The sequence below is a fragment of the Polyodon spathula genome, chromosome 23, assembly GCF_017654505.1.
Source record: "Polyodon spathula isolate WHYD16114869_AA chromosome 23, ASM1765450v1, whole genome shotgun sequence".
NCBI classification, from domain to species: domain Eukaryota; kingdom Metazoa; phylum Chordata; class Actinopteri; order Acipenseriformes; family Polyodontidae; genus Polyodon; species Polyodon spathula.
In genome coordinates, this window is record NC_054556.1 from 4,591,055 (window position 1) to 4,617,899 (window position 26,845).

Consider the following 26,845-nt stretch of genomic DNA (forward strand, 5'->3'; position numbering starts at 1 on the left):
TGTTAAAGTAAACAATATATTCATCTCTGCTGAAATGTTTAAGGTGACTTCTTGGAAAGAAGCACTGGGGGAAAACTAATTCCAATAGTTATCTTATCAGTGCGCTTTACTTTGCCTTCATCAACATATGCAATGAGCTTTTTACAGCTTAAAAAAAAAATAAAAAATCCAGGCAATAAGCATGAGAATTTACACTACAGACTCAATTAAACAATGCCCAGAGCAGATCCCGATTCCCATACACTACTTTGCCACCTCACATCATGGAAAGGGCAGTATGCTGTTCTTTTAAAAATACTTTTAATAAAATCAAGGTTTCAAACCAAAAGTATTACTTATTTAAATTAGCTAGATTTGTTGTTGTTGCTTGTCAGTGAAATATAGCAATGTATTTGGGGTTTTAAAAGCCACAGCGTTTTGCTTGGAACAGAAGTGAGTGATCCTTTAAGTTGAACACATACGTTTTGTGGAATATAAAAAGGCCCTAGCAGATGCTTCAAGAATGTAAGCAAATATAATGTGTCTTTTGATTTTAACAGTAAAGGTAATTTACTGTAAATTAATTTTCTGTTCTTGTTTGAACAGACGGGTATGACAAATTGAAATCCTCAATTCCAGCTCTCACCAGGATAAATCAGTACCGTTATTTCTGGTATGTTCAAAAGGATTAACTAGTCTAGGGGCTGCATTTTACATGCATTTTGAAAACGGCTTCGCCTTATATATTTCAAGCAAATTGGGTTGGGTGCACTGTGTGCTTTTGTTGTATTTGCATTTGCTGCGACCTGAATCTCATGCACAGTGGTGATGAAAATGTACGGAATATAAATTTGCAACGTGAAACTGTACTGCATTCTTGAAAAGCCTTTCCTGTATTTTGTTTTTGCAGAGACAACACGGTTTCCTGTTTTGACACAGCCCCTCCTTGCTTTTCGCCTCCCTCTTTCTCCCCCATCTGTCTGCATTTGGAGACTGATCTTGCGCAGAAAAAAAAAAAAAATCCCTGACATTTGAGGCGCTCCAGGGATTTAACGAGCATGCTCAGTGTTTCGAGCCTACATAGAGGAAACTGGTTGCGTACGAGTCATACCAAGCATAGCCTGCATGTCAGTGCAGTTAACTTGCAGCGGGCTGTGAGGAGAACTGTTTCGTCTCTTTTGTCACGAAACAGATAATAGTCTCTTCTTTTCAGAAGTAGTACTAAAGACAGTTTATTTCAACACTAAAACCGCGGAAAACGCACTGAAATACTAAGTCTTCAATCCTTGAAGGGGTGAAGTTTGTTTTCTTTTTGTTTTGTAAAAAAAAAAAAAAAAAAAAAAAAAGTTGAAGGCTGGGCCTTTGAGAGAACTGATCTCCGTAAGCTCTGTATCGCGCTTTGGGTGGAAGCAAACAAGCTGGTTTTTTTGCTAGCCCAATAAATGCATTTTACGACAATGGACCTGTTGAATTTTCAGTACCTGGACAAAATGAACAACAACATTGGCATTCTGCGCTATGACGGTAAATTTTTTTGCCATTTGAATAAAATATATATATATTATATATTATATATATATATATTATAATATATTATATATTATATATATATATTAAACAAGTGTATACTCATGTATTATGATAGGATATTTTATAATGGCATGTAAGTAAACTGAAATTGCTGTAACCGTTTCTAAAACAACATTTTGAAGTTATTTATTTACACTATATTATTAGTCATAACAACAAAACAGGCTGTTCATTTTAGGGCAATAAATAAATAGAGAGTTTATTTGTTGCATCTTGAATAAGACCGCTACTGTTGTTGCAAAAACTGTCAGGTACTGTAAACAAAAACCGTGAACTGTTACGCTTCGGGGAGATTGACTTAACTTGTCTGTCTATGTCTGTACTCTGTGTCATCGTAGAACTGCAGAGGATTGTCATTAACACAGGACACAAGGATTCCACAGCTTGGCTGAGGATTGTGACGGCAGTAACAGCAGTGGGGGGTGTGGTGTGGGGTGGGGGGTGCTGGAGTACAGACTAGATCTTTGTTTGACGTATCATTTCCTGGGCAGTTCTATAGGGCAGGGGGAGTGGGGGGTTGGAGTTTGAAAGATGTCTTACTCCCGTGTCAGGTGCAGCCATAGAACAGATGACGACCCCCACCCCCACCCCGAGGCAGACAAATTACATTATTAATGAAACCTTAATTTCATTATACCTAAGGCTACAAACACATTTCTAAACTATTGCGATCTGTCTAGAGTTCGTTTCTAGTTGTAATCGCGATTCTACGTGCAGATCTAACACAGTACAATGGCTTGGCTCTCAGATGGCAAGAAAGGCTTTACTGAACGAATTCATTTTGGTAGAATGAGGTTTTTTTTTTTTTTTTTTTGCTTGAACCACACACACACAGTTGCTGGATATTGTTTCCAGGGCAGAGCAGACATGCCTTTCCAAGGTTACATGGAAAACAAAGAGAAAGGGTATTCAAGTCACTCGCATTGCAAGGCAAGAAGCTGCATTAGAAAGACTGCAAGGCAATAAATCAGCCTTTATGGTGTAATTAAAAAAAAAAAAAAAAAAAAAAGTTTCTTAATCCTGTTTTTTCTTTGGCATGCTACAATTGCTTAATATCTAGCATTCCCAGCTTCAGCAGCAGTGAATCATCTGTTTTGAAAACTGTAGGGGTGGGGTAGCTGCAAAAACATATACACTTAAATTTTTTTGCAACTATGGTATTCAGTCTTTTACAGCCTCCCAGACTAGAAGTGCAGATTTCTTTAAGGGGGTTATTTTATTAATTCATATGGTGGCTGTATTTTGGTGTTTTGTAGAAGGTTTGGTCAGATTATGTAGAAACTACTTTCTGAAACACCACAAATGGTAGAAAAGTAGGTTTATTTGAGTTTTTGGTTGTCATTGGTGCGCTATGCAGTATTCATGTTTTTTTTTTTTTTTTCTTGGCAATATGTTTTTCTTAACAAATCTTACAATTTGTATGCAGTGGTCAGAGTGTTGAATTGGTTTTAAAGTACGTGGCACTAATAAGGTAGCAGGGGGCCATCCTCTGGGAACATTTTTTAAAAGTGATGGTGCTTTCTAGCATGTTTTTTCATGGCTTAAGCATGTGTTAGACTAGTAGTGTGCTTGTAGTGTCTGACAAAGTACTCCATTAGTGCAGTGAAGGAGCTTTATTTCAGCACTGCTCACAGCAAAGGCAAGATCAACAAGTAGTAAAATGGACTTTTGGAGTAACAAGGCTCCTGCAGTTCAAGACTGAAATAAAATTATATTGAGGAGGCAGTGCAGTCCAGTGGTTAAAGTCCAGGGCTTGTAACCAGAAGGTTACTGGTTCAAATCCCACCTCTGCCACAGACTGACTCACTGTGTGACCCTGAGCAAGTCCCACCTCCTTGTGCTGCATAATGTGGATGAGATGTTAAATCCATGTCCTACTGTAAGACACTCTGCATGCACAGTTCATAGCCTACCTCTGTAAAGTGCTTTGTGATGGTGGTCCACTATGAAAAGTGCTATATAAAAAAAAGATATTATTATTAATAATTATAATAATATTTTTTAACTGAAATAGTCTTATTGAGATGTGGTCTCCAAAGGGAAGCCAAGCTTCTGTTCAGCAGTTATTTCTACTTGTAGTTCTTGGATTTCAGTGGGCGTCTCAGAGACAGGAAGTGCATACAAGCAGTTACACAGCAGCATCCAAGTATGGCAGCAGCCAGGATGCACTGTCATACTGTTTAAAAACAAATAACCCACGCAGTACCGCATAAAGAGCTGTGGAAAATTACAGGAACAAGACCCAAAAGTGTTACTAAAACCCAAATGGACAGATTTATTTATTTAACTTGCACATAACTGATAGCCCCCATCAGACCAAAAAACAAATTTAAACAACCAAAACTTCTGTGTTTTACTGTATCATAGAACCATTCACTTTATTATTGATCACTAATCTTTTATGTGGTGAGGGCTATACAAGTGTTCTGTCTGTGAAGAGGGTCCTTCGCAAAAGAAAATAGTAATAATAATTCAGTCCTACCAGTGTCCTGGGTTTCTAAAATATCCCACTAGCCAGCCAGGATATGTAGATTACTTCCTGTGTCCTTCAGCAAACTGCATCAGTTCTTCCCTCCTATGTGTAATGTGTATTTTAGTTTTCTTTTTGTTAGGAAAGAGAGGTACAGATTTATTTTTAATGTTTGGAGCAGCTTTCTCTCCAAACTTTTTCTGCTTCCTCCTCCTCAGATCTCCCTCTCCTATTTGTCGCCTGCTGTCAGATGATAAAGGCTCTGCTGATATCCCATCATGCCTTTCTTAAGGGTGTACAGCCTCTATACATGAGCCCGCCCCCCCCCCCCCCCCCCCCCCCCCCCCCCCCCCCTCCCAAATTTGAGACTGACAGATCAACATATGGGTAGATATATATATATATCTTTACGATCTTATAACAAAAGGAATACACATTTTCTTTTGTTGCATATGTATAGCTATTATGTACTATATAGCGCGCCTTACAGTACGATAACACGACAAAAAATGGACAATGATAATACCCGAAAATAATCTTAGTATTTAAAACCCTGGGTGATAAAACTAAACATTAGTGCAACCATGACAAAATCAAAGGTAGATTTATTCAGTAACCCACACATGTAACGTGTCAGTCTGTGTTACAGGGAAAGCCTAAAATCCAGGTGCTCCATGTGATCTAAGAAGGGTTTTTGTTTTTGAACATTCTGCAACACAGAACTTCTTCTTTACCAAGAAAAGTGTTTTCATTTAAATATTTACCAGTATTTGCAGTCAGGGAAAACAGATTGGTCAGCATCCAGATATTTGAGGGGTTTGCTTATTAACTGTAGTTTTAATGGTCTCTGTTATCTTTAGAGTCAAGGAAACAAGAGCTCCTCCTGTTTTTTTTTTTTCTTCTTCATGGACTGAGAAAGCTTGTGCAGCTGAACCATTCTGTACCAGCCTCCTGTTCACAGCAATCAGTTGTCAAATGACAGCAACTTGATATGGGGTGCATACCAAGCACAGACATCTGTGTTTCGTTTTGGTGTGAAAAAGAAAAAACAGACCAGAGCTTAAAAACACAAGTCTTGTATGAATGCAACACGGGTACAGGATGAACCAGGATGTTACCCAGAATCTGTGTAGTCATAGTGGTATAGAAGCTGAAGTAACTTACAAAAAATAGATGGTGAGTAAGTAGATTCAAGAAAATGCACAGAGTCCTTTTCTTCAATCAGTTGTTGGGTTTATTGAAGTATGCAGGGAGTCTGGTCCCAGGTACAGGACAAACAGAATACTCATCATTACAATGTTTGCATGACATTAAATACCCTTCTCTATAGATGGTCCACCTCCTCTTTCTCTGACACTTAACCAATAGCAAAGGTACTTTAATTTTATTGTGTGTGTGTGTGTGTGTGTGTGTGTGTAGTCTAGAGTGACAACCTCTGAACTCAGTGCATTCTTCACACTCCTGGAGACAAAAGGTCCATAAATCTGCCTTTTGTTATCTTCTTGAGACCCCTTTGATCCCAGTGACATTATCTCTTTTGATCTCTCTGAAGTCTTTAGAGCCTGTGCTAATTGTAGTCCACAGCATTGTTATCTTGTTAGCTTGCAGTCAGTGTTGGGCAAGAAGCTTGTAGACGCAACGTCTCTATCAATGGTTAGCAGTACATGCAATTTGAACCAAACAGTCTGCTATCTGCAACATTAGTCTCCTTTCAGAAAAGAACACCAGTATAGCTCTGCCAGTCCACATGCGTAGCAAACTGCTAATCAATTCTTGATCCATGTTATCCAACAGAAGCAGTGGTAGTGGTTGCTGTAGGTGTGTTAGGGTTGGCAGTGTGTAGTTGTGAAAATAGATGCAGCTTAGATTCCCAGTGGAAAACTTGACTCGCTCACTTGCTTGCTGATTATCACTGGAGTTCATGTTACAGAAAGCAGTTGTTGATAGACCTCCCACCCCCCCTATACACTATGCCCAGATACAAACCATAGTCTTCAAAATATCCCTTTTCGCACCTGGACTTCCCCCAGTTCTCCAGCATTGGGTGCACTATTACAGTGGCACGCTTCCCTACAACCAGAAATGCATAAATAATTCCGGAGTAAGCATCAGTGTTTTACCTGTCGGTTGATGCCACTTTGGCAACTCAAATGTATTTCCATGATGGCTGTAAGAGATGGCTCATTTTAAAACCTGCATCTGTAGGCCTAAATTAACAGGGATGGCAAATTCACATGAAGTCAGCAGAATTAAATTCAGATAAGCAGCACCATACTTAAGTATTGGAATTTAGAGATTCGATATCTGGCAAGGTTTTCATGTGGCTGCGAAGTACATTTCTAGTAAAGATGACACTTCTGCCAATGACCCTTTTACAATTTCTTCTTTGTTAACATTTAGTCTATGTTTTTAAAAGCATGTCATGCTTTTACTGTGTTCACCAGCAGAATTTTAAATGCCATTGTGTTTCCTGATTTGGCCTGTTTGAAAAATGATAAAGATCTGGTGGACTTTTTATGTTTGTTTTCATTCATCAGATGAGCCGACTTGTAGTTTAATAGCTATTTCTTAAATCTTCTAAAACACAGAATTAAAAAGTGCTGAAAATGTAGACGTGAAGAGCTGTCATTACATTGTTCCAATACAAGGATTACGTTTTTCAAACCATAGAAGTTAGTTGTGACTGTAGTGTCAAAGATTTTATGACCTCCAAGCGTTGTAGAGAGGGTGGGATACTATTTCCATCCCCACTCTTTGAAAGATTTACTGCATATTGAGGCTAAGTGGTTCTGCAAGCTTATGTCTGTAACAAAATTGTTCAAAATCTCAGTCTCTGTCTCTCTGAGAAGGATTAAGGGCCTGGGTAGGAGAGATTGGATAACTGAAAACAATTTAGAATAAAAAAAAAAAAAAAAACATAATTTTTATATTGCATCCTGTTATGTTTTACATGAAACAGTTGCTTACTGAATTCCTATGGAAACCTATTGGGAAGCTACATACAGTTGGTACTTTGTCTTTTATATTTCTTCTGGCAGACTTAATGTAGTTTAACATATACAGGCTGACTTTGTGCCAGGCAACAGGGACGATTTAAACTATTCCCAGCCAAGTAGGACAATTCTTTCAAAACATTAAAGCTTTACTAGGCAAACATCAAGTTAAAAGACATTTAACTATATACTACAACGCATTCATTATATTTGATAACATTATTTTCAGGTGAAGTTATCCAGTTCAATTCTGGGGGGAAAAAAAAAGTAAGATCCCAAATATACTGTATTCAGCTTTAATATGAACTGTGGTCCTACTGGTTTGTGCTTAATTGGTGATGTCCAGCATCCAGGGTGTTCAGGTCACTCTTCCATGGTCACACTATGGTCAATTTGTGACTGAAAGAAATCTAAAACCAGGGTCTTCTGGCATCCAGTCCTCATTTCTGAACACTTGGCCATGTTGCCACCTCCTCTTCTGACAAATTACTACTTTCATTCTACACTTCAGGGCTGTTTAATTACAGAGCTCCCACCTGGAGGGGCTTCTGCTCCCACTCTACCATACATGGCTCAGGGATACAAGACAAAAATAAATAGGTTTTGCTAAATAAAAATTACATGGCATGTATGTAATTAGCAGTGCTTTTTCTGTTAGAGGTTTTTTTTAATTTATTTTTTTAAACCTTCGGTATCTGCAGACAATGTTTGTATATGATTGCATAGTTTTAAGCTGTTTAATACATTTTCCTGCATTTATCTACTTTGATTTCTGTCACCATCTCTGGGTGTATTATAATATCTTATGACAGCAGTAATTGCTCAATGATTAAAGGCACAGTGCATTCTTGGATTCAAGAATCATCAGGTACATGTGGGTGACAGGTAGAAAGCTACTCAATTCCTTTTGTTCACATACGTTAGCATCTGACCCATTCACTTAAGAATATGGTAATGGTTCCCTGAGGGGCCTTCCTGCACGGACAGTTTAATCAAAAACCTCTTTATGGGACATCTGGCATGCATTGCTGCTGTGTGCTGTCCACCCGCCTGTGATGGCATCCTTGTAAGCTATTGCAGTCACTCTGTGGTTAGCTTAGATTAACTCACATGGAGCCAGCAGCTACAGCAGAATGCTGACATTACAATTTTCCTTGCTGAACACAGTCAAATGGCTGCTTTCAGCTAAAGGTAAAACACAAAGCACTTCTGTAGTAAAAAGAGAAAAAAGAGGATTATAAGGGATGGATTTTTTTTTTCTTTTTACCAGACTTTTTAAAATGTATTTATTACTGTACTTCAATCTGTAAGTTGACTGTCTACCCAAATTATTGATGCATTTTACCAATATTTTAACGGGTAGGTCAATGAGAAAAGTTGGAAGAGCCTCAGAAGGAAAGAATAAAGTTGAACAGTTACCTATAACAATATACATGAGGGCAAGAATCTGTATTAAAAGTGAATCTGGCCAATTTTTTTTTAAATTGTACTTTTAAAACTTATATTTTCTTTTTTGCACCATGCAGCTGAGGTACAGTAACCCATCCTGAGTTATATTAAAGGGTGCTGTGTACAGTGCTGCAGTTTGTCTTCACTTTACCAATTCAATATCACTGTAGTTGCAGTTAGGATTAAGTCTAGTTGTTTTATAAGTTGTTTAACCAGTGTGAACCAGAACATGGTTTAAAAACTAAGTTCAACTTTTGGCAACGAGGGGGCTGTACAGTTTAAACTTTGATCTCCCGACTAGGACAGAAAGAGTGCTGTGCAGAGAGAGAGACAGGAAATTGGTGACTAGGCTTGTAGTGTGCAGCAACAAAGACTGCAAAGAAACACCATTCTTTCAATGAAATTCCCAGCAATATAAATGTATGAATAGTAAACCACCTTAGACGTGTATAGGAATTTAAATAGAGCCGCTTTTGTGTTATAAATAACATTAAGAATTCTAAATCAACCATCAATCCCAGTTCTAAATCCGGCAGCTCTTGGGTACTGTACAATCTTTGTTTTTGTTATTTTATAAGAAGTTATTACATTGCATGTAGGGTATTTTTCTTTTTTTTTTTTTACTGCATTTCCTGTAAGCAGCTTTGTTTATAGGAAGGGGCACCCTACACATAACTTTTATAAATAAATAAATACAAAATAAATAAATTAGAACCATGCTGAATGGTATTGTGAAACTGTATATGCAGGGTAACCTGTAAAATTACTGTGTAGATTTACTGTGTCAAACGAGTGTAACGGATAGGATTTTAACATGGTTTAATGAGCACCACTGTGACTACCTTTTTTTTTGAGTGCAGTTAAAGATCAGATGGAGTGTTTCTCTACCTCTGTAACATGATCTCATCTTGAATTTACCTTTGAAGTTGCAAGAAAGCCTTTTGTCTTTGATCGTTTTCACTTAATGACCGCCTTAGATTAGATCAAACCTTTAATGTGTCTGCTTCACACCAGATGATTATCTTTATGGTGAAGGAATAAAAAACTTTAAAAAGCTTGACATTAACTGTACTGCTATATGTATCATAAAACTTTGCACAACAAAAGCACCCAGTGTGGTTATCAACGCTTCGGCACCAGCAGGTCTCCCCATGCCTCATCACTTTTTACTGTTGAGATCCCAACTTACAGTGCAAGCAAACACTATGATCTGAGAATAATTATAGAGGACGTGTTTCTCACTATTTTTTATGGAACTTTGTTAGAAAAACATTGGGAACATTGGGTTGGTATTTAAATTTAGTTTAGATTTTACATGACCGTCCCAAAAACAACCCTCTGATACAGTGTGTTGTACTATAGGTAATACTGGGAAGCTAGAACAGCAGTACACAATTCTTCATATGAAACCTTTTGAATAGAAAACAAAAAAAGTGATATTTTATCAACACTCAAAAGTCACAGTAATTTAGGAAATGGTTCTATCGTGTTATTCTCTGGTTTCTAAGGACCAGCACTGTTGCAGGAAAAAAAAGCAAAAAAAGCCTTGATGTCATGGTATGATGGTCAAAAGGCACTGCCAGAGTTTGTCTGACTACATCAGCATCCCACAGTAGTGGACAGATTAACTATAGTACTTGCTGTATTTCAAGTGATTATGAATATGGCAAATAGCTGCACTGTAATGTACTCCAGGAGTTGGGATGTGAAGTATTCACAGTAGTGTACGCCTATCTATTATCAGTAACTATTCCTTGCCAAAACGATGATGTCATTCCTGTTACCATGGAGTGTGGTCGGAGAAGAAGGGAAGCCACTCAGTAAAATGGAGCATTTGTTTAGGAGGCTGAGCTGTGATTTCCCTTCAGATAGAAAGCAAAAAGGAGGGAAAGCACTGCAAACAATACATCTATTTGCTGTAGGGCTAATGGGTTTTACTTGCGAAGAAATAAGAAAAATTATGGAGGTCCTTTAAGGAAGGGGTGGAGGGGTGCTTCCGTACACTACTGTAAACCATATAACTCCACTTAAATGTGAACTGTGGTGTAGAATTACTGGGAACACATTTTCATTGAGGATGTGAACACTGTACTTTAGCTTCAGAAAATGTCTCTGTGGTCAGTGTTTGGGTCAGGTTAGCTAATGAAAGTGGTTCATTGTTGGGGTCTGCTTGTGAATCCACTACAGCGTGAGATTTTGTATTTATTTAGATATTTGTTTTTCCTTCCTGCCCATAACTTATATTGCCAGTGCAGTGAGACAATCTTGTATACTGAATTGTATTTATATGCAAGAATTATCAGAAGCAGAGGAAAAGACACTTTTATGTGTCTGTTTTTATAATAAAAAAACAACAAAACAACACAAATTTGTCTATACAAGCATGAAGCACTGTGCAGTGCATTAGTGCCCTGTTCCATAAATGCATTAATACAATGAATACACTGTAACATATTCGTAAAAGTCTTCATACTTTTTTAGTATTCTACTGTAGTTAACAAACTTAAATTTTCAGTGGAAAGTTCCAATGGATCGTTGCTGCCAGCTGGAATTTTACTGTAGCCTTTCCTTCAGTTATACTGTACTGTAAGTTACTGTATGTTTGCCAGATGCATTTTACAGACACCACAGTTTTCAGGTAAACCTGTTACACACTCATTCTTTACTGACCTGCCAAACTTATGTGTGCTATGTGAAACACTTGTGTTTTTTTTTTTTTTATCATGGACTTGCAAATAGCCATTGACCTTGAGTACATGCTAAATACAAAGTGACCAAACATTAAATAGGCTCAGGGTGCTTAGGTATAAATAACGCCTACACTGCTGAAAATAAGCCGTAAGTGTATCAGTAAACCTGTCAAACTGTTTTGGTTGCACAATCATAAATCTTATTACAGGCTAAATGATCTTTGTGTTTTGACTCGTCCCAAATAGTCGTGTTGAGGGACAACCTTTATTTATTTATTTATTTTTTTAATTTGCAAACTGCACTCTAAGTAAATACTTTGAATGTATTATATTTGTACAACCTCCGAATCTCTTCTATTAGCTTAGTACAGCTTGCATGGCCATGTTATTTTAAAGCCCAGTGTGAGAGCATTCTTTCGGAGGATCAAGCTGGAACAACAGTATGTGAGCATTGGTACCGTATTCCTTCGAATTTAAGACACACTTTTTGACCAATTTTTTGATTCTCAAAAATAGTCTGCGTCTTGAATTCAACTACAGTGTAGTGATGCATGCATTAAAATCGCCAACTAAAGACGTGACTACTTGAGTACCCAAACAACAATGTGACTGACTGCCAAGGAAAGATTAACAAAGATGTCGCTGCCCGATTACACAAGCAGCAACATGACTTGCTGCAGAGAAAAGACGAACCAAAATGTTACTGCCCATTTCTCGAAAGTCAGTCATTTTCAAAGAAGCGTCATTAGCTTCCTGAGGAATTATAAGAGAAGCTTTTACAATTTCATTGTTTCTGACAAACAGTACCAGCTTGGACATATCTGAAAAATACGTTAATCTGTTGATCCGACCCCCGTATTTTTCGACATGCAAAGCAATACCACAGTTCACAAATTGGGAGAAAAACAGGTGTGAGTAATGAGAAGCAGCAAACTGCCTTCATATGCGTAATTGAGATTGTATCTTTGTAAATGCATGTTTATTTGCTGTTATTTTTTTTCCTCAAACTGATGGTGGGAAATTTGGGCTGCATTTTAAATCTGGGGGCGTCTTGAATTCAAAGGAATACAGTAATGAATTTTGGGTATGCATGAAAACCTGTCTATAAAAACTACTTGTGAGTCAAGTACAAAACAGTGTCTTGATTTCAACTAATATTGGACAATCCAGAAAAGTGAATGCAGATATTCCTACTTTTTAGTTGAAATGTTGTAAATAATGATACGTAACTTGTGTTGTAGGTGAAGCAGCGTTAAGAGGTGAACCCAGAATGCAGTCCATCCCAATGTCCTCTGCTATCAGCAACCATCGGACAGGCCCACCTCCCATCAGCCCAAATAAGAGAAAGTACAACGGGGACCAAGGAGAGGATGACGTGGACTGTGACAATGAGCATGTGTCCAAAATGAGCAGATTGTTTGCTGCACAACTGTAAGTTATTATGATTATTAATAGTGTTATTATTTGTAGTAGTATTACTATTTCTGTGTTGTCTATACAGTAAAATACCTACAGTCTGCTACACAAATCCTTTTTCACATTTAATGTCTGGGCAGATAAATCTTGGGCTTCACTGTGTTTGACCTGCACAGGCCTCAAGACGATGTTCAATCACCCCTGGGTATAATAAGAGTGGAGTTTGTTGCCATTATGAGCAACCAGCCAAAACCAGTCCATCAACTATAACATGTCTAAACTTATATAATTATGACAACACATCCATAAGCCTTGAGTGCAGCGAATTCTCTGTAGGCCACGTTGGGGTTACCAGCTGTTTCACTGGTATAGTAAATGTACAAACCCTTACTTGACAGTAACTGAAATTGCTTTAGAGGTGTTTGTAAAATAATCAAATGCTAAAAAGAAAAAACATTTTCCATCTCAGTTCTCATTCTCTGAATAGTGCAATGGTTGGCATGGAGCTGAGGCCTGAGAATTCCTTGCATTCCTGGCCTGTGATTGGAGCACATGGCTTGTTGTGGTGCTTGGCCGTCCCTTCATGGCTGCTCAAGAGGCCCTTTGGATTCCACACATTCCTGCTTGTTTCGGACTGCTGTGTTCAGTCATAAGACTACAGACAGGGCTATTTATTGTTAAATAACTCACTGAGGTGTTAGTCACCACGGCCCGCCTATAGTTCACAGCCTTGGAATTTGTGTAACAAATTAGTGTCAAGTGCTGGAAGGAAAGCAAACAATGAAGGCACACAAATCTTGCTTATGCATAGTTGTGATGTAGACCTTGGGATTGGCTAGGCAGTCTGCACGCCTTTTTATGTGTTGCTGTTGTGAACACACCTTGATGTTCAGATGTGGTTGTTGTTTTCTAATAAGGAAATATGACTATTGACTGGAGGCCATATTTGCTGTACCTTTATTTACATATAATATTTTGAGCTTATGTTTAAGTAACATCAATGCTGTCAATATGACACATTGACCTTTTATTCATCGGTAACACAGTACTGTGCTGTTTGTAAGATATGGTCCAGTGTTCAGCTCTTGGGGTTAGGATGGGGCTACAGCAGAGCAGGCCTGGGTTCTGGGACCCTGTTATTACCACTGGCTGTCTTGGTATTTTAATTGGTGGCAATGCAGTGCACAGGGATTGCCCTTGTACTGAACACATAACTGATACCTGATGCTTATCAAGTTATCTGGAGTGTGAGATGTGTCCGGTTTCTATTATGGTTAGAAAGAAAGAGCATGCAGAACAGTGTGGGAGGAAACTGCTTTACTGCCAGTCCCTTTTTGCTTTAGGATACACTTTTTACACAATATATTGAAAACCGAGTCTCTCTCTTCCCAGTGAAATAGCTTTTAAAATGTGTCAATCACTTGGAAATGTGTGGAACGTTAGAGAATTCTATTATGACAGTAATGTATTTGTGATTAAACATTTGAAGTTTAAACAATGCTGCTCATTTGGGGGCGGGTCGGGGTTTGTAAAGCTTTACAAAGCAACACCCATTGAATAGCTTTTGAAGGGACACTAGTAGTTGAACTGATCTGTGTATAACAGAAGTACTATTTTTATGAAAGGCTTGCATGGTCTTTATTTTGCAAGTTCTGAAATTAGGGTCTTCTCCAAACTTGTGTTTTGTGGAATAAATAAATAAATAAATAAAAGCAGGTTTATGTTTGTGTACTTTTATCACTGTTATTATTTTAAACAAAACAAAAGAAAATCTTATGGATGCTACATTATGAAGCAGAGGGGCTTGGACTGACCTGTGTTGTGTGGGTTTCTTGTTTGTCAGACAGGGGCCATTTTCTCATTTTCACAGTTCAGCTCAAAACAAAGGCCTCCTTATCCTTTGAGCTAGCTGTGCTCAGAAGGGCTGACATCAGCCCCCCCCCCCCCCCCCCCCTTCCCCCCCCAACCGTATAAGAGTTAGTCCTGGGAGCTGGGAACCGCCAGAACAACCCTTTCTCATGGTTCTCTCCCTGCCAACCAGCACATGTAGTTTAGTAGATCATGCCAAGGTAGCCAGTGCTGATGAAATCATCTAATTCACTGTTGTTTTAACATGTACCTCGCTGTGTGGAGCACACAAACTCAGAAGAGTGACCCTAGTAAATCTGTTGCATAACGCAGAATTACAGCTTCACAGTTTACTGTTCTAAGCTCCATCCAGTAGACTGCACTATCTCTCTGTAGTTAATGAGGGTATGAAGATGTTTGATTCACCTTAGCTTCTTGTGTGTGTTCTGCAATGATAAGTTCGATATTTTGGTTTGAACACAGTTTGTACGCATGTAGAGTATCTGTGGACTTGCAAACACTTAGTGATAGGATTATCGTCCCGCTCGCTAGCAGATAAATGAGTTGGTGCCATTTTATACCTTCTCAATGTATTGGGTTGTTTTTCCTTGGAAGAGTAAACATCCTAAACGGAAAAGGCGATGAGCAGAGTTGGCTCTTTGAAGTGCAGAGTTGTAAGTGTGATAACATCTGGAGTGAGGGAGAGCTTGTTCTGCTTAACCTGACCCCGAAGGCTCACAGAGGAAACTTGGAATTACTTTCTCTATTAAAATAAAGATTGGCCAAATGGTAATCTTCATGTATTATTGTGCTATTGGTAGAAGTGAGCAGATTTTGAAAGCAGTTTTATTGTACTTCTGTCCCTTCATTTGTTTTAAGTTCTTCCGTAGATTTGTGTTACTACTTGCCCTGATTAATTTGCACAAAATGAAAATTCAACAATGGTTATTTGCTTTAGATTTACATTAGTTTATTTTGATTGATTTTTTTGTCCTTTACAGCACTGTTCAGGTAATTCTTAGCCAGTTTAAACACAAAACATTATATCGGTAGCTTCACGTCTGATAACACAATGTATGACTCATAAAACTTAACAATAATACACACACAATAATAATCTTGCTTAACTGTGGTCCAAAGTTTAATTGTACCACAACAAAGTATGAATCATATTTAAATTGAAAAAAATGCATTATTCATTGATTGTATTTGTGTTATAAATCGATTTTTGTGTGGTCTTACAACACCTGCAGTGACCTTACCACTTCCCCAGTGTTAAAGTGAACGTTGAAATGAAAACATGTAGGCTACTGTATATTGTACTAATAACAGCAAAACAGAAATCATGTTGCCAGAATATGTAAATGTAAAGATGGTAGTGTCAAAATGTATTGGCATGTTATTTTCAGGTTCTATAGTAAGTGATCAAGCTTTGAAGCATAAATAAATATTAGCATTGTTAAAATAAATAAATAAAAAAGTGAATGGCATTTATTGACATTGAATTTTAGTAAAAACTGCATATTTAAGTTCCATTTGTCATAACTGTACAATATCTTACATCACTGAACTGCGAGGAGTTTCTTATAGTTGTTTAAAAAAATTCCTTGGGCATCTGTTCTGACTGACCTACAGCAGCAGGATCTGTGTGAAACCATCATTTATTTTTTTTTACAGAAAAAGCCTAGCCTACTGTATATAACTCTAATAAGCATTTTCAAGGTATTCTGTTTTTGCAAAGCAGAAGTCTTTGTTGTGTATTGTCCAGAATTGTAAAGTCCAAGCAAAGGCATACAGGGCTGTATTTGTTTGATTTATTAAGCAGTGCTTTTCAGCATAAATAAAAATGCAAAACCCCAGGTTAGAAGCCACAGACTCTTTTTGTCCAGTTGACCCATCTTTCACCGCTGGAGATAAAAGCATAGATTTGGCAAGGGTAGCAAGCTTCACATGTTTCACTCAGTGCTACTGGACTATAATACACTAAATTCTACCAAAGAGACACACAAATGAGTCAACAGGTTTGCTGTAGAAGTACTTTTTATCCTAGTTATGGAGAGGGGTGTTTCTCTCTCTTTTTTTTTTTTTCTTTCTCCCCAGAAGAGGTTAAGGGGAGCCTGGCAGATGCGGGTCTAAGGATATTTGTTTGTGTTTTGTTTTTTAAAATTACGTTTAATATAGTATATAATAGAACAGAAACTGGCCACCTTGTAAATGCAGGTCTTGTCCTAAAAAGTATGTTAACAACATGAGTGCAGTACATACACTATGATCCTGCCACCTGAATGCTTTAAAAAAAAAAAAAAAAAAAAAAAAAAAACGGTACAGATACTGTAGTTTCTACGTCTGTGTTTAAGTTAAACTCTTAATTCAGATGTACTAGCAGCCAGCACTTCTGAATGAACGCTAACAGTACTGAGGGGGTAAATAAGGGACTCTTATTGTGAAGGAGCCTGAAGCATGCCCAGCTTTTTTTTTTTTCCCTCTCTCTTCACTAGACAGCCTGCCAAGTTTCAGAGGCCCAAGGCTTTCTTGTGGGAGGACGCTGGGCTGTCTTCATGCTTCTTGGCAATGGTTAAAGTGAGGTTAGTAACAAAAAAAAAACAACTTCCATTTCATTCCCTTATACTTTTCTTCTTGAAAACAGATGGCAGCCCCATATTTCCATCTGTAGTTCATTGAACTGTAAGGCACTACTTTTCTGTAATGGTAGTTGCTATTATTGGTTATACAGCTATAGCAGTGCTTCATCCCTTTCAATGCTCAAAAGCATGTTTGGAGTTGCAGTAAGAGGCCTGGGGAGCAACAGAACACGTGTTGCCCTTTTTTAAAGTTACTGTAACCTGGGATGACTCATTTATTGTTCTGATTTAAAGGAAATGTGGATGTCAGGTGAGCACTGACATGCGTAAATACATACCTGACCTATGACTGTGTGCTGTTTGTACAATTATACAAGTTATTGATTATCTGTTTGCTATGGAGCTTAGTCTGAGCTGCATTTGAAGTGTCTGATAAAAACAAAAAGTCCTGTACCATATACAACATGGCCAGAGTTATTTTTTTAAGCATTCATAAATTGTTAATTGTAACTCAAACAAGTAATAAAGTAAAGATCACAGCAGTTTAATATGGGGCCCCTGCTGATGTGGCTGTTTTTCACCCATTCCGATGCTCAGTATTACCTATTATATAAAAGTATTACCTTTTTTATTGCTTCTGGCTACAGACTTGGATTGTATCTTAACAACAAGCATTCAAGTATTAACTTTAACCTTCTGGATATTATCTGGAGCATTTGAAGGTAGATATACAAAGTAAAGCCTACAATTAAATCAACAAATAATAAGAATTATGAAGTAGAAGGAAGGACGTGTATATGTTTTTGTATATTTAGCTGTATTCTGATTGGCGTCTATTACTACAGGCCCATTCTCTTTCAGGCCATTTGTTTTGAGGTGAGAAACATTTCCGGCCAGTGCTGCAGTGCACAGTGGATGCTTTCCTCGCCTGTCTGGTTACCTAGAGACTAATTACTTCAAAGGCTTCACAAAGCGGGCGAACAAGAAACGCCTAACTCGCAGCTGAATTGGGAACCAGATTGTTTTAAAAAGAGCTTGTGCCTAGTTTTGGTATAGAACTTTTTTGCGTACATCAAAGAAAGTGCCTATCATTCCAAATCTTTCACCAACTACTACCAACCATTGTTATACTGTAGCAGCAAGGTTGGTCTGCCTGTTTACTTGCATGCAGTCAGAGGGGAGTTGCTGCTTACTTTCTGAGCTATTTTTCAGATTCAGTTTTCAGTCTTAAGCAGCGTTACAGAATTCACCCTGACTGGGCCCCTTTTACAGTTGGCAATATTTCAAGTCTGATCTTTCAGGAAGGGCGTACAGTACAGTGACCTACAACACAGCTACACACACTGACTCCTTTAACACCATTCTTGTAAATTGCTAGTAAACAGTTTGCTGAAGACATCTGCCATTTAAAACCTGTGTTGTAGTTGTTACCTTTAAACCCCAAACTGACATTGCTTTCAGTGAGGGAATGGGGATGGAAATGCATCTTTTCATCTAAAACAGACAGGATGTGTGGTTTGGGTATAACATCCAACTAAACAGGATGTTTGAGAAGCAGTTAGGCCGGAGCATAATGAAAAAAGATTCTAAAGAAGACAGACTTTTCCTTTACAGTGGAATGACTGTTGCATACCTCATGCATATTTTATAATATCCCTGGTCTATATTATTATTATTATTATTATTATTATTATATTATTATTATTATTATTCAGTCTTGTTTGTTACTGTAGTGGTGTCATGTAGCAACCTGCTTTCTGGATTGACACTTCACTGAACCTCAAGTTTAATGTGTCCGTTCCCAAACTAAATTCTCAGTGTATAATTACACTGCTTATTATTTTGGACCTGCCTAGGAAAACAAAGACACATTCGTTGTCAGAAATAAACAGAAAAGACTTTCACCTTTTACAGGTGTTTCATCAAATGAATGCCCCCAGGTGCTTGCCAGTATGATTTAGAGCACACTCGTAACAATAACTCCACAACCAAATTGAGATTGCCAGCAAAGATAACAAATGACTTGATCATTTAAAATACTTCACAGACTTTTTAAGATGTAGTTTTTTAACTACCAGAATATATAGGCCTAGTCTTTGTAATCAGATGTGATGTAGTTTTATGTCTATGAAGCCACTGCTGTCGTTATTCCAGAATATCGGATTCCGAACAACATGGACCTGAATAAGAAAGGGATAAAAACCTAGACCTTGCTTTGCTTTGGCGAGAATATCTTTCTGGTTCTTATTGTGACATAAGACTTTGTGAGCAACTTGGAGTGTTTCTGTTTCTAATAAATCAGGATTAGCGTTTTCAGTAACTGCCAAGCATCATATTTCACATTGCTATCAGAAGCCACACTTTAAATAATAGTAACAAAAAAGAATAAAAATCTTAAACTTATTCTGTTGTACAGTAAAAGCAATGCCTTTAAAGTGTGTGTGTAGTATTGGATTTCCTTTATTTTTTTGGTTTGTTTTTGTGTGTGTGTATAAGAGAAAGTTGTGATTGTATGCAAGGACTTAATCAACTAACTCAGTCCAATAATAATAAAATAGTTCTTGTTAAATACATTTAAATGTTACATACAAATGCTGAGGGTACACTGATAAATGTATTATTTGGAAATGTTCTATATCAGTACAATTAATTTGCAGGCTGAGAGCTACAGTACTGTTATACAGCACACAAACACAGTGGGACACCTGTAGTTTTACAAACTCTTCAAAGTGTAAGAATCTTTGCAGTTTTACAGTATTTCATAGAGCTGCGACCATTTATATTTACAGAGGAAAGCCTTCCAACGGGGATTACCGCAAGGATCACGGAGATCGAAGCCTCAGCCCAGTTGAGAGAGTTGCAGCGCCCACCATGAACATCCATCCGAATCACATGTATGCACCCACCATCCCCAGTCTGGCTATGGATCAACCATTAGCACTGACCAAAAACAGCATGGACGCAGCCAGGACAGTCGGCATCTCGCCAACTGTGAGCCCCATTGAACGGCAGCAGGTAGGAAACTGGGCGGCTTGAAAAATAAAATGTGTTGTACGGTCCAGTATTCATAATGTTGCACCACTTTCAGAAAAGGCTGTTTGACATTTTTAAGCTTGTATTACTGTTTGAAGCTGGCACAGTTTGAAAACCACCAGTTAAACTGGGTCAATAAAAATAGGGTTTGGACTTTCTAAATCCAAAAGCTCTGTTTTAAACCTTTCTTGGGTAAATACAATATACATTAAGCTTAGCTTTTAAGATGTATGCTGTAACTTAACTCCTGGGTAGGGCGTGGATAGCAAAAAGTTGATGCAAAATTAGGTACTTTTGATTGCTTTTCTGTACAGTTGTATGAACCTCTTAATGGATGCTATAAAAAAAAAAAAAAAAAAAAAAAAACAGTAGTGTATATTTCCTAGGTTAAAAAAAAAAAAATATATATATATATATATTTTTTTTTTTACTGCGCTTTCCTATAGTACATTAACCGTGTGTCGTCTTTTCCATTTTAGAATCGACCATCTGTAATAACATGTGCCTCAGCAAGCAATCGAAACTGCAACCTTTCTCACTGTCCCATTACCCACAGTGGCTGTGTCTCGGCCACAGCTTCCAATTACAGGAGACCCTCCAACAGTAAGTGAAATTGTACTCCACTCATAATCAGAAACTTTTAACTGTTTTGAATGCCTCAATTATCTGCAACTGTGATATGAGGAAAGTGGTCATGGATGGTTAACCCCTTGACTTTAAACAATGAAAACACCTCACCATTTTTATTATTATATATATACAGTACCAGTCAAAAGTTTGAGTACACTTGCTGAAAACTAGTTTTTTTTTTCATAATTGACAATGTTTTACGTTATATATGTTTCTGTAAATACTTGAAAATGAAAACACGTTACAATATACAAAACAAAACATAAGGAGTGTCAAAGCAATGTTCAAGAAAATTGGAAATTGTCTCTAAATCTTGGATTCCTCAAAATAGCCACCCTTTGCCTTAATAACAGCCAACATGTCTTCCCAGCTCTTTTGCAGCAATTCCCAGAGATGTAGGGCACTTGTGGGTAGCTTTGCTTTGACTCTTCTGTCCAGTTCATCCCATGCAAGTTCTATGATATTGAGGTCTGGAAACTGGGCAGGCCAGGTCATTAGATTGAGTTGTCCTTCACTTTCCTTCTTCGCCAGATCTTGCACAATTTTGAGGTGTGTTTCAGGTCATTATCTTGCTGAAGAATGAAGGACTGTCCAACTAGCTGTAATCCTGATGGAATGGCATGCCTCTGAAGTATGCTGTGATAGCCATGCTGATTGAGCTTAACATGGACTTGGTAAAGATCATCAACTTACTTACTCTGTCACCAGCAAAGCAACCCCAGACCATGACACTGCCTCCTCCATGCTTGACAGTGGGAACCACACATGCAGAACTCATGCGCTCACCCTCTCTGCGTCTTACAAATACTCGGTGGTTGGACCCAAATATTTCAAATTTTCACTCATTGGTCCATAAGAACTACTTCCACTCCTCAAACGTCCAGTTTATGTGTTTTTTGGCCCAGGCAAATCTCTACCTCTTATTCTGCACTCTTAACAATGGTTTCTTTGCAGCAGTTCTTCGAGTTAGGCCAGCTTCACGCAATCTCCTCTGAACAGTTGATGTCAGACTTGTGACTCGAATGAACTTGTTCTCTGATTCTGAGATCACCCTTGGCCTGCCTGACCTTGTTCGGTCCTCATGTTTCTTTAGATCGTTTGATGGTCATGGCCACATAAGTTACAGACACTTACAAAGTTCTTGCGATTTGTCTTAAAGATTGACCTTCATTTCTTAAAGTAATTACAGTAATTCTTTGCTTAACTGAGCGTATTTTGCCATTTTCTGCTCCCTTACATTCAGGAATGACAAACTTGTGCCTAATCTACCTATATTTATAGTACTTATGGACCCTCACCTGTTAACAATAATTGGTGACAAAAGGTTAATTGGGTTACATGCTAGTTAACTCAGAGAACATCTAACAAAGACACTTTTATACTTAGGCCAGTGTTCTAACACCGTGTATACACATTTCAGACTTTTAACTGACTTGGGCTTTAGACTGAAATCCCCTTGCTTTGGCTGACCATTTCATTGAAATTGACAATGTATACCTTTTCATTTAAAAACTAAATTACATATATAGACAGTATAGTGTTTACAGATAAGTTTATACAGTTAAAAGCATAGATAATCATGAAAAACCTGGTTTCAAGCTGGTGTACTTAAACTTTTGACTGGTACTGTGTGTGTGTGTGTGTGTGTGTGTGTGTGTGTGTATATATATACTGTTTTAACCCCAGTGTTCAAAGAAACACACACAAAAAATAAACTTTTAATATTGCATATCTGTAGTTAAACATACTTTTCATGAGAAAAGAGCTCTCATTGGTCATGAGAAAGGAACTCTCATTTCTCCTGTGAATTTCGTTTTGAAGGCTGTGCTGTTATTTTAGACCCACACAAGGAAGAAATAAAATCCTGTTTTCGGACACCCCAATGAGGATTCTTTTTGGGGTGTTTCCTTGTAATACTCTTGACCGTATAAAAGGCTTTAATCTCTATATTGGCGTTTTAAGATATTGAGTAATTTCCGGCAGCTCTTCCTATCTACAGGAACTGGGATCAGTTAACATTGAAAAAGAATGATCTTTTAAAGCAGCCAAATATGAAGCTACATCTGTGAGACAGGACAGAGGTGGAACTTGTATACCAGCAATTTAGAACACGATGCTGCCACCCGTGTAATGTTAACCATTCTAACTCTTAGCTGGCGTCATGCCAGTCATGACCTCATGCATTCCTCTGAACAGCAGGATGGGTTTGCAAGAAGCAGTGGGATTATGCTGCTGGTCTGTGATCAGTGTGTTTTGCAAAGATGAGGATGCAATATTTGAGTGTGCGCGCAACAGTAATGTGTGGGACTTCGAACACGTGTGCTATGTATACCACATACTAATTGTCATCATTTTAGATTTTTGATGAGTTATTGTGTATATATTTTGTAATGTTTTTAAAAGTGAAATATCAATAGTATATGGCCTTGAAAACCTGAAAAGTTTTTTTCAGAAAGAAGACGTCCACTTAGTAGTAGGAAATAACAGTTTATTGGTTGTGAAAGATATGCCTAGTGGCACATGAACAATTGGCCAACAAGTGGGCCCGACATGAAAACCGTCAGATACATAATACATTCACATTACAATCTGGCCCGTGGCCTTATCCAATGGTGCTCGATAGACGTCCCTATGCTGGCAGAGCTGAGATGAATGCATTACAGTGATTAAGAATGGCTCGGCCAGCGGGCAAGACAAGTGGCACTTGGGGCCACCTTCCCCCTAGACAAGGCACGCTGCAAGGTGGAGGCATGGAGGAGGAGGACCAAACAAAGAAAGGACAGGGGTTTGTGGGCAGAGAGACCTATGTAACTGGTCTCCTTTCGGAAAGACAACAAGTTTCCAATTCTACCATTGGAGACTTTTCTCAGTACAGTTCTGTATGTATAGTCTTCATTAGGTAGCAGAAGAAATTCTCACTATGAGGCAATACAGTATTCATACTGTTGCTGCTTCTCAATGAAAATAATGACATTCTAGTACTAAGCCTTGTTTTCTCCTCTTTAGCTAACACTGCATGTGACCCAGTGATTGAGGAGCACTTCCGTCGGAGCCTTGGGAAGAACTACAAGGAGCCAGAACCGATGACAAAGTCTGTTTCTATTACCGGGTCTGTAGACGACCACTTCGCCAAAGCTCTGGGTGAAACATGGCTTCAGATCAAGGCTGCCAAGGATGGTGTGTCAAGCAGCCCTGAGTCTGCTTCTAGGAGGGGCCAGTCCCCCCCTTCCTCCCACATGGTCAACCACAATCACTCCCCTTCGGTAGTCTCATGAAGAGTGGACCACAAACCCTTCAGCAGAGAAGAGTGACATGCATGGTTTGGCTGAGCTTCGTACTGTGCTTAAAAAAAGAAGGGGGGAGGATCTTTTTTTAAAACATGCTCGCTTACATTGCTTGGCATTGCAGAAATAAAACGGTGCCCACAATAATGAAAAAAATAACCTAGCAGGAACTATTAAGTTTGGAGTTGTACCATACATCATAGTATCCTAATCTCCTGCCTTACCAAAGAAACCTCTGATGCAAATCTGATGCCCCTATGAGAAAAAAAAAGCCATGCTTTCATTGGTAGACCCAAGTGCTTTCTTTTTTTGTGCCTTTTTTCTAGTTTCTTGTGTGTAGAAATGGTGTGGTTTGCTTTTGTGATTTTCTTCTGTTATTAATGCTGTATGTTTTTACTTGAAAAGAGTGGCCAGGTCTGATTTGCACTATTGGAAGATGGGTAGGGGTTGCTTGTCAAATTTACATCAGACATACTTTTTTTTTTTGTACTTTGAGGGCAAACCGCTGACAATAATGGTTAGGTGATGCAGCTTCGTTCTACACGAAAGCAAAACTAGCTTTTGCAAGGGAAAGTCTCATACAGGTTATAGACCTTTCTACATCTCTGTCTTTGGACTAATTTGTATGCTTGTTGCTCACAACTGGACTGCATTATTTTCTAAACATGGGCATTTATTTTCTTTTTCTACTTGTGTGCTAAACACTGCAGTTTGCTAGAGTAGAGCTGATGTTTGAAGGGTCAATAGTGCTAACAGTTGCATGTTTTAAATAGCTGGTATCTATTAATGTATAGACATTATGAATCTTAATACTATTAACTTTCTTTCAGATTAGTTTGTCAGTACTGGTCCTAGATAAACTTACTGCTGGTACAGTTGTACTCCAATATTTTTTATTTTATATTCATTATTGTAGAAACCAGCAACAGAGGACAGCCTCTGGACAGGCCTTCTATATAAACAGTTAGAGCTATACAATGTTAATCCGTGGTACAGGATGCTATAGCTTTGTGCATGACTGAATAAAATAAGGTAATTCTTAACAATGGCAGCCCAGTCTGCCTACAAGTGGACATACTCCCTAAAAACATGTCTGTGCAATCAAACTGTTTTAAAAACTTCTACCTTACAAACATCTGGATTGCATAACAGATTTTTTACAGCTTGTGAAATGATTATTATTATTTTATTTTTTTTTAAACTTATCGACCTGTGCCAAGTCAGCATACATTCCTCCATTAGAGAACGTTGTACAGGTATTCCATTACTTTGTTATTTGTTCTGTATTGATAGCTACTAACTAGAAATTAGGATGATAGAGGCAGTCATAAATAACACAGCTGTGCTTTTACTGAACTACTTCTCTTACATTTGTGTCTTTCTAGAAGTCATACAAATGCCAATGCATTCCATCATCCCAATTCAGTTTATTTTTGGGCTTTTAAAGAGTTACCTTGTAAAGTGCTAAATCAGATTTTGTTAAAAATAAATAACTAAAGGTATCTAGTTGCAACACAGCTGTAAAATAATTGTGCTATACAGTATAGTCTTTGCATTATAAAGTACAATGCAGAATACTTTGATACTGTAAATTCAAACAAACATCTTGAAGAAAAAAAGACACAAAATGAGTTTGGCCCACAGGTTTCTTCTATTGGAAATTGTTCCATATTGAATACTGGGAAAGAAGGTTAAAAGGCTATCACATATACATTTCACTACCATTTTATTTGGTATTTCTTATTCTCTTCTGCTTTGGCACTCAGTATCCTACTCCCTGTAGGAAAATCACTAAATAATAAAAATATACACGTTTTTTTATATAGTAACTTTAAGACCATCATTACGCTGCGCGTAAAGAATGTACAGAAAAGATGCGTAGGTATTTTTTGAGGAACAATTAATTTGTTAATGATATGTAGCTATTTAATTTTTCCCTGTCCTTTTTATTGTAATCATGCAGGTTTATTTTTTGTTTGGAGAAAAAAGTTGATCTTTTTTTTTTTTTTTTTTTTTTTTTTTTAGATTTGTCTGTAATAAGATTTAAAAAAAAAAAAAAAAGTGCAGGAACACAGTTATTCTATGAGAACACTGCATTAGCATTAATAGCCCCTAGTTTATTATTGCTAAAGGCTACTGAGCATTGTAACAGTAGAACACTGAAGATGCTGTTCTGTGGACAGTTGCCTCTTGTGTATGAGACAACTGAACAAAAATATTCACATATTTTCAGATTTACCTGTCTGAGATAGGTAACTATCACATTGAGATCATCACACTTACCTGGTCTGTCTGGGATTAATTATACTTTTATTTAAATAACTGAACCCCACGGCCAGGCAGGTGTGCTTCTTGGAAAGCTGTAAACTGAAACACCAAACCGTTTAGAAGTTGTGTTCACATGGAAGATGCATCTACAGTGTACTTCTAAATATCCTAAACTGTTTGTAATTCTGTATTATATCCTTCCTTTTGTGGCCTTTTTTCTCCTGAAAAAAAAGGTTTTGGCAGGCCACCTTTTTTGTACTTAAAAGTAGCCTCAATGAACAATAAAGTGCTCTTAAACCACGATTTTGTGTTATTTGTATATTTCTGTGTTTGTCAAATTATTGAACCAAGTAACAAGACAACCAGTATGCCAGTTTCATCGCCGTCAACCAATCAGATTTGCTCACATGACAAGGTAAGAGCAAACTGGACATTGTACCAGGCTGGAGATGATCACAGTCTTTAAATCAACTGAGTTTCTTCCCTGGCTTCAGCTTATCCTATCAGTGTAAGTTTTTTTTTTTTTTTTTCTTCCCTTAACTTGGGAAAGGGTCAAAGCTACCAAAGTTCTTTCCTTAGCAGTACACCCAAAAAAACCATAAGCTACGTTTTC

At 37.8% G+C, this 26,845-nt stretch overlaps 1 protein-coding gene across 4 annotated transcripts in view; it reads left to right on the forward strand.

The window, feature by feature from the left end:
* Positions 1-26,535, forward strand: part of LOC121297757 (transcription cofactor vestigial-like protein 4) — a 52,264-nt gene extending 25,729 nt beyond the window's left edge. Inside the window, exons 1-6 of one of the 4 annotated variants that reach the window (XM_041224234.1) lie at positions 772-1,503; positions 12,413-12,602; positions 16,934-17,020; positions 19,807-20,032; positions 20,530-20,653; positions 23,687-26,535. In XM_041224234.1, the coding sequence (XP_041080168.1) occupies positions 1,422-1,503; positions 12,413-12,602; positions 16,934-17,020; positions 19,807-20,032; positions 20,530-20,653; positions 23,687-23,955 (978 nt within the window). In that variant the 5' untranslated portion in view covers positions 772-1,421 and the 3' untranslated portion in view covers positions 23,956-26,535. Of the gene's footprint in view, positions 1-771; positions 1,504-12,412; positions 12,603-16,933; positions 17,021-19,806; positions 20,033-20,529; positions 20,654-23,686 lie in introns of those variants that run through there. The other 3 variants (XM_041224235.1, XM_041224236.1, XM_041224237.1) reach the window with 3 other exon arrangements.
* Positions 26,536-26,845: the final 310 nt, after the last annotated feature.